The following is an 11,228-nucleotide window of genomic DNA, read 5'->3' as shown; positions in this document are numbered from 1 at the left end:
AGTCCTTTTTCACCTATCCAATTCACCACTCCCTTTTTCTGCTTTCAATCTCTTTCCATTTTGTCTCTTCCTCTAAACTTCACTGTATCTTTTCTCTCTGTCCCTCTATTTATACATCCCTTTCAAATTCACATTCACACATACTTGTAACTTGTTCCTCCTCATCGTCATCAAGAAACTGAACAACAATAATAGAAAAAAAATAACAATAATGTCCCCAACAGGTTCATCAAGATGGAGCCCTACAACTGAACAACTCATGATCTTGGAGGAACTGTATAGGAGTGGGATTAGAACTCCAAGTGCTTCTCAGATTCAACAAATAACCACTCATCTTTCCTTCTATGGAAGGATTGAAGGCAAGAATGTGTTCTACTGGTTCCAAAATCATAAGGCTAGGGATAGACAGAAGCTTAGGAGAAAGCTTAACAAACAGCTCCAGCTACAGCAGCAACTTCAGCTCCATAATGTCCATCACTTCAACCAAGATTTCAGTAACCGTTTTCTTGCTGGTTTTGGTTATCCTTCTTGTTCTCCTGTTACCAAACAAGTTCCCTTCTATGCCACTTCTGGTTTGTCTTTTCAGGTAATAATTAATTGTAGTCACTTAGTTTCACACGCACCATGTATTTAAAAAGCCTTGGTTTTGTGTTATTTTCAATTATAATAGGGTTATTATTTCTCACCATCATTAAAAGAAAATAAAATGTTCATCTAAAATATTCACTAATATTAATAAAAATGTCGGTCTTTTAATATTTTTTATAATAATATTATTAAAAAATGTTCATTTTTCTTATAGTGATTATTACATTAGCTAGTTAGTTTTCTCTTTCCAGCTAATTCTTTGCATGGAATTCGATAATGAGTAAGAATGTTAAAATGTTAATTTTTGTCTCTCAACATTACTAATGTTATTTAAAAAATTATTTTATTTATTTTAAATTCTGGATCTTTAATCATAAATTTTTAACCGTAAATCTTAAATGATAAACCTAAATTTTGAATCTCTAAAAAGAATAAAAAAAAAGTAATTAATTTTAACTAATCAAAAATTAATTTTTTTGTTATATTCTTTATCGTTAATTTATAGTATATTCGTTAGGCTACGGATTAGAAATGATGATGGCTTAGTTTATAATAATGAGTTTAGTTAACAAAAAAGGTACAATATATATAATACCACTTGGTATCAATGGCACAATAATTATTAAGGGAAGGTAAGAGGAATGAAGAAGCAAGAACTCTATATATTCCAAAACAAAGGCATGTTTCTGGTTTGAACAATATGAAGTAGTCATCAGGAATAAACACCTAAATTATATATTATGCAAAACTGATGATTGTATTATATTTTATACACATTTTTTTTGTAATTTTTTTATCCATCAAAATATCTGTACATAAAAGATTAATATATATTAATAAAATAAAATATAAATTAAAAATAAATTAAACAACGTATATTTATACACAAATATAATAATCTAATAATAGATTTTTTATGTTTTTTGTCTTTTCTAACATCTCCATCACATTTAATACTAAAACTGAAAAATGTATAAAATAGAAACACAAAAGAAGTGCATATAATATTCCTCTGAATTATGCATATGCGTGTTACTTTAATAGTAGTTTTCTTCATTTTCATTATAAATGATCAGGGAGGAGGAGTAGCTGCATACGCATCGCAAGAAGGGGCGATGAATTGCAAGTGTAGTGTGCATCATAACTCAGAAAGTTTGTTGGAGAAGAATAAAGAGATGAGATTCTTCAATAATAACTATGGTTGGACACTTGGCGGCGATGTTAACCATTATCATGAATCATCATGTTGCACTACTACTAATCAACCTCTCAAGACTCTTGATCTGTTTCCAGTCACATCCACTACCAGAATCAAAGAAGATTGCACCAAGACTCTTGATGGGTGGTAGTGAAATTTGATGCAAAATGCTAAAGTGTGTTCTTCTTAGGAGACATGTGGTTTGCAGAATGTTATTGTCTTTAAGGGAATCTGAACTTTAGAATCCGATCTAATCTTACTACAAAGAATAAATAGTCTTGTACGTAGGACATTTGGTTGCACCACGAAAAACTAGAAGCATGAAAATAATTAACTTAATTAGTACTTTTGTATATCGTGCAAATCCTAGGGTATTTGACACACCTCACTATGAATGATATAATATTGGTATTATTTAATTATGTTAGGTGTACATTAAAATTAACTATAAAAATAGAATACATATTACAATATAAAATACATATTATAAATGAGTTAAACTATATATTTATTTATACACAATGTACAAATATATAGTAAATATATAATAACTAATTTTAGTGATTAATTTTTGTATGCAAATAATATTTTTGGATATTATTTTATCCTAGAACACTACAATGGACATGTCATGTCATTTATTTCTCTATGTTTTGATCGTTTTCTCTTTTCTCCTGCTACTGCTAGTTATTTTCTACACTTTCATTAGTTTAGTTATCATAGATCAGGGAATATTATATGTTCTGGCTAAAAGGGTCAATTGATATTAGAGATTCTATATATTGTCAAACCGGTAAATTTGGATTCATACACTAACATGGCCCCATCCTGTTGTATGGCCTTTTAAGTCTATTTAGTGTGTATTCCTTGTCCTTTGTTCATCAATCTGGAGTTCTCTCACCATACAGGATGCAAATAATAAAAAAGGACTTTAATTGAAACATGTGGTAACTCAGCCTTTTGTTGCTAAACTTATGGCCTTTTAAATTGGGGGATAGTTGTCGCTGCTATTTTGATGAGAGAAAAGTGACAAATAAATTTTTGAAAATTTATATTTTGAGTAGATTAGTTTAGGATAATAAATATGGATAATTTAGTTTAAAATAAGATTTTTTACTCTAATCATAGAAGCTAATTTAAAAATATTAGTTTATGAAATAGTTTAATGTTAGTTTAGTGTATTATGAACTTAAATATTATAACAAGGATAGTTTTGATAAATAAGTAGTTTGGATAAATAGTTTGAAAATTTTGATAAGTTATATTATTGATGGGTTAAGGATAGAGTATAAAAGTTAGTGAAATTTAATATCTTTGTTAGTTAGGTACAATGAACTCTATTATGGCCTATTTATAGGCTCCATAAGTTGATTTTAAATAATTTTATATCTTAGATATTTTTAATTAGATATTAACTTAGATATTTCTAGATACTAATCTTAAATATTTCTAGTACTTGATTTATTACTTAATTTTTAGACTTCTCTATCATAATATTTAGATATTTATTTTTATGAAACAAGATCATAAAAATTTTAGAAAGTTCTACAAATATGTAGCATCATTAATACTCCTCCTTGATGCAATTTGTGTAACTCCAAGCATCTCTCGAAATAGTTCAAACTTTGATCTTGGTAGTGCATTAGTGAAAATGTCTGTTAGTTGCTCATCTGTGTTGCAATACTTGATCTTTATCTTTTTCTCCAATATAGCTTCTTGTATAAAATGATACTTGATAGCTATATACTTGGTTCTACTATGATGGATTGGATTGTTTGCCATTGCTATTGCTGACTTGCTATCGCACAACATAGTTGTTAGTTCTTCTTGTTGCTCTCCTATGTCTTCGAATATTTTCCTTAGCCATATTGCTTGACTAGTAACATTTGCGACTGCAACATACTCAGCTTCAGCAGATGATTGAGCAACAATTTTTTATTTCTTTGATGTCCAAAAGAATATCCCAAATCCTAGTATAAATGCATATCCAGAAGTTCTTTTCATATCATCAATTGATCCTGCCCAATCACTATCGATATATTCAAGTAGTTTTAGATCTTCAGCTGATTTCTAGTGAATGCCATAATCGTTTGTGCTTTGTAGGTATCTTAAGATTCTTCTTGCAATCCCATAGTGCTTCTCATTTGACTTTTGTATGAATCTTGATAGTAGACATATTGCATACATGATATTGGGTCTTGTGGTAGTTAGATAAAGGAGACTTCCAATGAGACTTCTGTATTGCGAAGCATCTCCCTCTCCAGATCTATCTTCTTTTTGTAATTTCTCATTATGGACTAGAGGAGTAGATACTATTTTACAATTATTTATTTTGAACATTTCTAGCAAATTTTGAGTGTATTTCTTTTGTGAGATGAAAAATCTGTCTTCGTTTTGGTTTACCTCAATACCAAAATAATAATACATCTATCCTAAGTTAGTCATCAATGTGGGCTTCATTTCTTCTTTGAATTCTTTGATCATAATCTCATTGTTTCCTGTGTAGATAAGATCGTTAGTGCGAAATTTATAACCCACAAACTAACCGGCAAGTGTACCGGGTCGTTGGTACGCGGAATCGTGATTACACTTTAATTATGTAAAATTCATTGCTCTTTCTTTCCCTGGAAATGGCGCCAAAAACATGGTGCCAAGACCATGGTTCACAACTCCGTGTAACTAACCAGCAAGTGCACTGGGTCGTCCAAGTAATACCTTATGTGAGTAAGGGTCGAATCCCACGGAGATTGTCAGTATGAAGCAAGCTTTGGTCACCTTGCAAATCTCAGTTAGGCAGATATGTGTTTTCGAATAATAAATAATAGAATAGGGATAGAGGTACTTATGTAAATCATTGGTAGGAATTTCAGATAAGTGAATGGAGATGCTTTTCGTTCCTCTGAACCTCTGCTTTCCTGCTATCTTCATCCAATTAGTCTTACTCCTTTCCATGGCTGGCTTTATGTGATACATCACCATTGTCAACGGCTACTTTTGGTCATCTCTCGGGAAAATGATCCAATGCCCTGTCACGGCACGGCTAATCGTTTGGAGGCATCACCCTTGTCAATGGCTTCATCTTATCCTCTCAGTGAAAATGATCAACGCACCCTGTCACGGCACGGCTATTCATCTGTCGGTTCTCGATCATGCTGGAATAGGATTTACTATCCTTTTGCGTATGTCACTAAAGCCCTGCAATCACGAGTTTGGAGCTCGTCACAGTCATCCAATCATTGAATCCTACTTGAAATACCACAGACAAGGTTTAGATCTTCCGGATTCTCTTGAATACCGCCATCATTCTAGCTTACGCCACGAAGATTCTGGTTAGGAGATCTAAGAGATACTCATTCAGTCGAAGGTAGAACGGAAGTGGTTGTCAGGCACGCGTTCATAGGGAATGATGATGATTGTCACGTTCATCACATTCAGGTTGAAGAGCGAATGAATATCTTAGAAGCGAAATAAGATGAATTGAATAGAAAACAGTAGTACTTTGCATTAATCTATGGAGTGCAGAAACTCTACCGTTAAAAATACATAAGTGAATGGAGGGTAGGCATGGCCGAGATGGCCAGCCCCCAAAACGTGATCAATAGATCAAAATATAATCCAAAGATGGTCTAAAAGACTAGTAAAAGGTCCTATTTATAATAAACTAGCTACTAGGGTTTACATGAGTAAGTAATTGATGCATAAATCCACTTCCGGGGCCCACTTGGTGTGTGCTTGGGCTGAGCTTGAGTGTTGTACGTGTAGAGGTCCTTCTTGGAGTTGAACGCCAGTTTTTGTGCCAGTTTGGGCGTTCAACTCAGGTTTTGGATCCTTTTCTGGCGCTGGACGCTAGATTTGGGCAGAGAGCTGGCGTTGAATGCCAGTTTGCGTCATCTAAACTTGGCCAAAGTATGGACTATTATACATTGCTGGAAAGCCCTGGATGTCTACTGTCCAACGCAATTGGAAGCGCGCCATTTCGGGTTCTGTAGCTCCAGAAAATCCACTTTGAGTGCAGGGAGGTCAGAATCCAACAGCATCAGCAGTCCTTCTTCAACCTCTGAATCTGATTTTTTCAGCCAGAAAATACCTGAAATCACAGAAAAACACACAAACTCATAGTAAAGTCCAGAAATGTGAATTTAACATAAAAACTAATGGAAACATCCCTAAAAAGTAACTAGATCCTACTAAAAACATACTAAAAACAATGTCAAAAAGCGTATAAATTATCCGCTCATCACAACACCAAACTTAAATTGTTGCTTGTCCCCAAGCAACTGAAAATCAAATAGGATAAAAAGAAGAGAATATACTATAAATTCCAAACTATCAATGAAACATAGCTTCAATCAAATGAGCGGGACTTATAGCTTTTTGCCTCTTGAATAGTTTTGGCATCTCACTTTATCCATTGAGGTTCAGAATGATTGGCGTCTATAGGAACTCAGAGTTCAGATGGTGTTATTGATTCTCCTAGTTCAGTATGATGATTCTTGAACACAGCTTCTTTATGAGTCTTGGCCGTGGCCCTAAGCACTTTGTTTTCCAGTATTACCACCGGATACATAAATGCCACAGACACATAATTGGGTGAACCTTTTCAGATTGTGACTCAGCTTTGCTACAGTCCCCAATTAGAGGTGTCCAGGGTTCTTAAGCACACTCTTTTTTTGCTTTGGACCTTGACTTTAACCGCTCAGTCTCAAGCTTTCACTTGACACCTTCACGCCACAAGCACATGGTTAGGGACAGCTTGGTTTAGCCGCTTAGGCCAGGATTTTATTCCTTTAGGCCCTCCTATCCACTGATGCTCAAAGCCTTGGGATCCTTTTTATTTCCCTTGCCTTTTGGTTTTAAGGGTTATTGGCTTTTTGCTCTTGCCTCTTGGTTTTAAGAGCTTTTGGCTTTTTCTGCTTGCTTTTTCTTTTTCTTTCTATTTTTTTTTTCGCCTACTTTTTTTTCTTTTTTTTTTCTTTTTTCTGCAAGCTTTGTTCTTTGCTGCTTTTTCTTGCTTCAAGAATCATTTTTATGATTTTTCAGATTATCAAATAACATGTCTCCTAGTCATCATTCTTTCAAGAGCCAACATATTTAACATTCTTAAACAACAACTTCAAAAGACATATGCACTATTCAAGCATACATTCAGAAAACAAGAAGCCTTGTCACCACATCAATATAATTAAACTAAGTTCAAGGATAAATTCGAAACTCATGTACTTCTTATTCTTTTGAATTAAAACATTTTTCATTTAAGAGAGGTGATGGATTCATAGGACATTCATAACTTTAAGACAAAGTTACTAACTACTAATGATCATGTAATGAAGACACAAACACAGATAAGCACATAACATAGAAAACGAAAAACAGAAGAAATAAGAACAAGGAATGAATCCACCTTAGTGATGGTGGCGTTTCCTTCTTGAGGAACCAATGATGTCCTTGAGCTCTTCTATGTCTCTTCCTTGTCTTTGTTGCTCCTCCCTCATTGCTTTTTGATCTTCTCTTATTTCATGAAGCATGATGGAGTGCTCTTGATGTTCCACCCTTAGTTGTCCCATATTGGAACTCAATTCTCCTAGGGAGGTGTTGATTTGCTCCCAATAGTTTTGTGGAGGAAAGTGCATTTGAGGCATCTCCGGGATCTCATGGTAATGAGCTTCATACGCCTCTTGAGCTCCATGAGTGGGCTCTCTTGCTTGCTCCATCTTTTTCTTAGTGATGGACTTGTCCTCTTTAATGAGGATATCTCCCTCTATGTCAATCCCAGCCGAATTGCATAGATGGCAAATGAGGTGAGGAAAGGCTAACCTTGCCATAGTGGAGGACTTGTCAGCCACCTTGTAGAGTTCTTGAGGTATAATCTCATGAACTTCAACCTCTTCTCCAATCATGATGCTATGGATCATGATGGCCCGGTCTATAGTAACTTCAGACTGGTTGCTAGTGGAAATGATTGAGCATTGAATGAACTCCAACCATCCTCTAGCTATAGGCTTGAGGTCCAATCTTCTTAGTTGAACCGGCTTGCCTTTGGAGTCAATCTTCCATTGAGCTCCTTCTACACATATGTCCATAAGGACTTGGTCCAACCTTTGATTAAAGTTGACCCTTCTAGTGTAGGGGCGTTCATCTCCTTGCATCATGGGCAAGTTAAACGCCAACCTCACATTCTCCGGACTAAAATCTAAGTATTTCCCCCGAACCATTGTAACATAGTTCTTTGGATCCGGGTTCTTACTTTGATCATGGTTCTTGGTGATCCATGCATTGGCATAGAACTCTTGAACCATTAGGATGCCGACTTGTTGGATGGGATTTGTTAGAACTTTCCAACCTCTTCTTTTGAATTTCATGTCGGATCTCCGGATACTCATTTCTTTTGAGTTTGAAAGGGACCTCAGGGATCACCTTCTTCTTGGCCACAACATCATAGAAGTGGTCTTGATGGGCTTTGGAGATGAACCTTTCCATCTCCTATGACTCGGATATGGAAGCTTTTGTCTTCCCTTTCCCCTTTCTAGAGGATTCTCCGGTCTTAGGTGCCATCAATGGTAATGGAAAAACAAAAAAGCTTATGCTTTTACCACACCAAACTTAGAATTTTGCTCGCCCTCGAGCAATAAAAGAAAGAATAGATGAAGAAGATGAAGAAATAGAGGAGAGGGAGAGTGGGAAGTGTTTCGGCCAAGAAGGGTGTAGAGGGGTGTGTTGTGTGAATTTGATGAAGAATGGAGGGCTTGATATAGGGAAGGGAGGGGGGGAAAGGTTTCGGCCATATGGGTGGGTTTGGGTGGGAAATTGGTTTTGAATTTTTTGAAGGTAGGTGGAGTTTATGAGGTAGGTTTATGGAGAAGAGTGGATGGATGTGAGTGGTGAAGAGGTGATGGGGAAGAGAGTTTGAGGTGATTGGTGAAGGGTTTTTGGGGAAGAGTGTTTATAGGGTTATGTGAAAGAGAGTGGTGAGAAGAGGTGAGTGGAGGTAGGTGGGGATCCTGTGGGGTCCACAGATCCTGAGTGGATCCTGTGGGGTCCACAGATCCTGAGGTGTCAAGGATTTACATCCCTGCACCAATTTAGGCATGTAAAATGCCCTTGCACACAACTCTGGGCGTTCAGCGCCAGGTTGGTGCCCATTTTGGGCGTTCAACACCCATTTGTGTGCCATTTCTGGCGTTGAACGCCAGAACCATGTCTGTTCTGGCGTTCAGCGCCCAGAAGCTGCCCATTTTGGGTGTTCAGCGCCAGAACCATGCTCTGTTCTGGCGCTGAACGCCAGACAGATGCTCCTCCAGGGTGTGATTTTTCTTCTGCTGTTTTTGATTCCGTTTTCAATTTTTATATTTATTTTGTGACTCCACATGATCATGAACTTATAAAGACATATAACTAAGAAAAATATAGTTAGATAAATAAAAATTGGGTTGCCTCCCAACAAGCGCTTCTTTAATGTCAATAGCTTGACAGTGGGCTCTCATGGAGCCTCACAGATGTGCAGAGCATTGTTGAAATTCTCCAACACCAAACTTAGAGTTTGGATATGGGAGTTTGCAGAGGGAGATCCTTGAGTTTTAAACACAAGGGAGTCCTCATTCCATTGAAGGACTATTTCACCTCTGTCAACATCAATCACAGCTCTTGCTGTGGCCAGGAAAGGTCTTCCGAGGATGATGGATTCATCCTCTTCCTTTCCAGTATCCAGGACTATGAAATCAGCAGGGATGTAAAGGCCTTCAACCTTTACTAACACGTCCTCTACTTGTCCATAAGCCTGTTTTCTTGAACTGTCTGCCATCTCTAATGAGATTTTAGCAGCTTGCACCCCATAGATTTCCAGTTTCTCTATTACAGAGAGGGGCATGAGATTTATTCCTGAACCAAGGTCACACAGAGCCTTAAAGATCATGGTGCCTATGGTACAGGGTATTATGAACTTTTCAGGATCCTGTCTCTTCTGAGGCAATGTCAGTTGATCCAGATCACTTAGTTCATTGATGAACAAGGGAGGTTCAACTTCCCAAGTATCAATGCCAAATAATTTGGCATTCAGCTTCATGATTGCACCAAGAAACTTGGCAGTTTGCTCTTCAGTAACATCCTCATTCTCTTCAGAAGAGGAATACTCATCAGAGCTCATGAAGGGCATAAGGAGGTTCAATGAAATCTCTATGGTCTCTAGATGAGCCTCAGAGTCCTTTGGTTCCTCAGAGGGAAGCTCCTTATTGATCACTGGACGTCCCAGGAGGTCTTCCTCCTTGGGATTCACGTCCTCTCCTCTCCTTACAGGTTCGGCCATGGTGCTTATGTCAATGGCCTTGCATTCTCCTTTTGGATTCTCTTCTGTATTGCTTGGGAGAGTACTAAGAGGGATTTCAGTGATCCTTTTACTCAGCTGGCCCACTTGTGCTTCCAGATTTCTAATGGAAGATCTTGTTTCATTCATGAAACTTACAGTGGTCTTAGACAGATCAGAGACTAAGTTTGCTAAATTAGAAGTATTTTGTTCAGAGTTCTCTGTCTGTTGCTGAGTGGATGATGGAAAAGGCTTGCTATTGCTAAACCTGTTTCTTCCACCATTATTAAAGCCTTGTTGAGGCTTTTGATCCTTCCATGAGAAATTTGGATGATTTCTCCATGATGAGTTATAGGTGTTTCCATAAGGTTCACCTAAATAATTTACCTCTGCTATTGCAGGGTTCTCAGGATCATAAGCTTCTTCTGCATAAGAAGCCTCTTGAGTACTGTTGGATGCAGCTTGCATTCCATTCAGACTCTGAGAAATCATATTGACTTGCTGAGTCAATATTTTGTTCTGAGCCAATATGGCATTCAGAGTATCAACCTCAAGAACTCCCTTCTTCATAGGCGTCCCATTATTCACAGGATTCCTTTCAGAAGTGTACATGAACTGGTTATTAGCAACCATGTCAATGAGTTCTTGAGCTTCTGCAGGCATTTTCTTTAGGTGAATGGATCCACCTGCAGAGGTATCCAATGACATCTTAGATAACTCAGACAGACCATCATAGAATATATCCAAGATGGTCCATTCTGAAAGCATGTCAGAAGGACACTTTTTGGTCAACTGTTTGTATCTTTCCCAAGCTTCATAGAGGGATTCACCTTCTTTCTGTCTGAAGGTTTGAACATCAGCTCTAAGCTTGCTCAGCTTTTGAGGAGGAAAGTACTTGGCTAAGAAAGCCGTGACCAGCTTATCCCAAGAGTTCAGGCTGTCTTTGGGTTGAGAATCCAACCATAATCTAGCTCTGTCTCTTACAGCAAAAGGGAAAAGCATGAGCCTGTAGACTTCAGGATCTACTCCATTAGTCTTAACAGTATCACATATCTGCAAGAATTTAGTTAAGAACTGAAAAGGATCTTCAGATGGAAGTCCATGAAACTTGCAGTTCTGCTGCATCAGAGAAACTAATTGAGGTTT

At 37.1% G+C, this 11,228-nt stretch overlaps 1 protein-coding gene and 1 non-coding gene across 2 annotated transcripts; both read left to right on the top strand.

Moving 5' to 3' along the window:
* LOC112740427 (uncharacterized) lies at window positions 1-2,006 on the top strand. Its single transcript, XM_025789140.3, has 2 exons — window positions 1-586; window positions 1,665-2,006. Exons 1-2 carry the CDS (start codon window positions 212-214, stop codon window positions 1,935-1,937), a joined length of 648 nt encoding a protein of 215 aa, XP_025644925.1. The 5' UTR covers window positions 1-211; the 3' UTR covers window positions 1,938-2,006.
* An 8,838-nt stretch (window positions 2,007-10,844) lies between these two features.
* On the top strand, window positions 10,845-10,952 carry LOC112745447 (small nucleolar RNA R71). Its single transcript, XR_003173375.1, has one exon. It is a non-coding gene; the product is annotated as a small nucleolar RNA R71 (small nucleolar RNA).
* The last annotated feature ends 276 nt before the right edge of the window (window positions 10,953-11,228 follow it).

This window comes from Arachis hypogaea, chromosome 14, assembly GCF_003086295.3.
Source record: "Arachis hypogaea cultivar Tifrunner chromosome 14, arahy.Tifrunner.gnm2.J5K5, whole genome shotgun sequence".
Classification (NCBI taxonomy): Eukaryota; Viridiplantae; Streptophyta; class Magnoliopsida; order Fabales; family Fabaceae; genus Arachis; species Arachis hypogaea.
The sequence above is the reverse complement of the archived record's forward strand: the minus strand, read 5'-3'. Positions and strand labels throughout refer to the sequence as shown.

Coding starts and splice junctions, on each gene's coding strand:
- LOC112740427 (XM_025789140.3), top strand. CDS start 212: ATGTCCCCAACAGGTTCATCAAGATGGAGCCCTACAACTGAACAACTC. Junction 587..1,664: donor CTTCTGGTTTGTCTTTTCAG/GTAATAATTAAT, acceptor ATAAATGATCAG/GGAGGAGGAGTAGCTGCATA.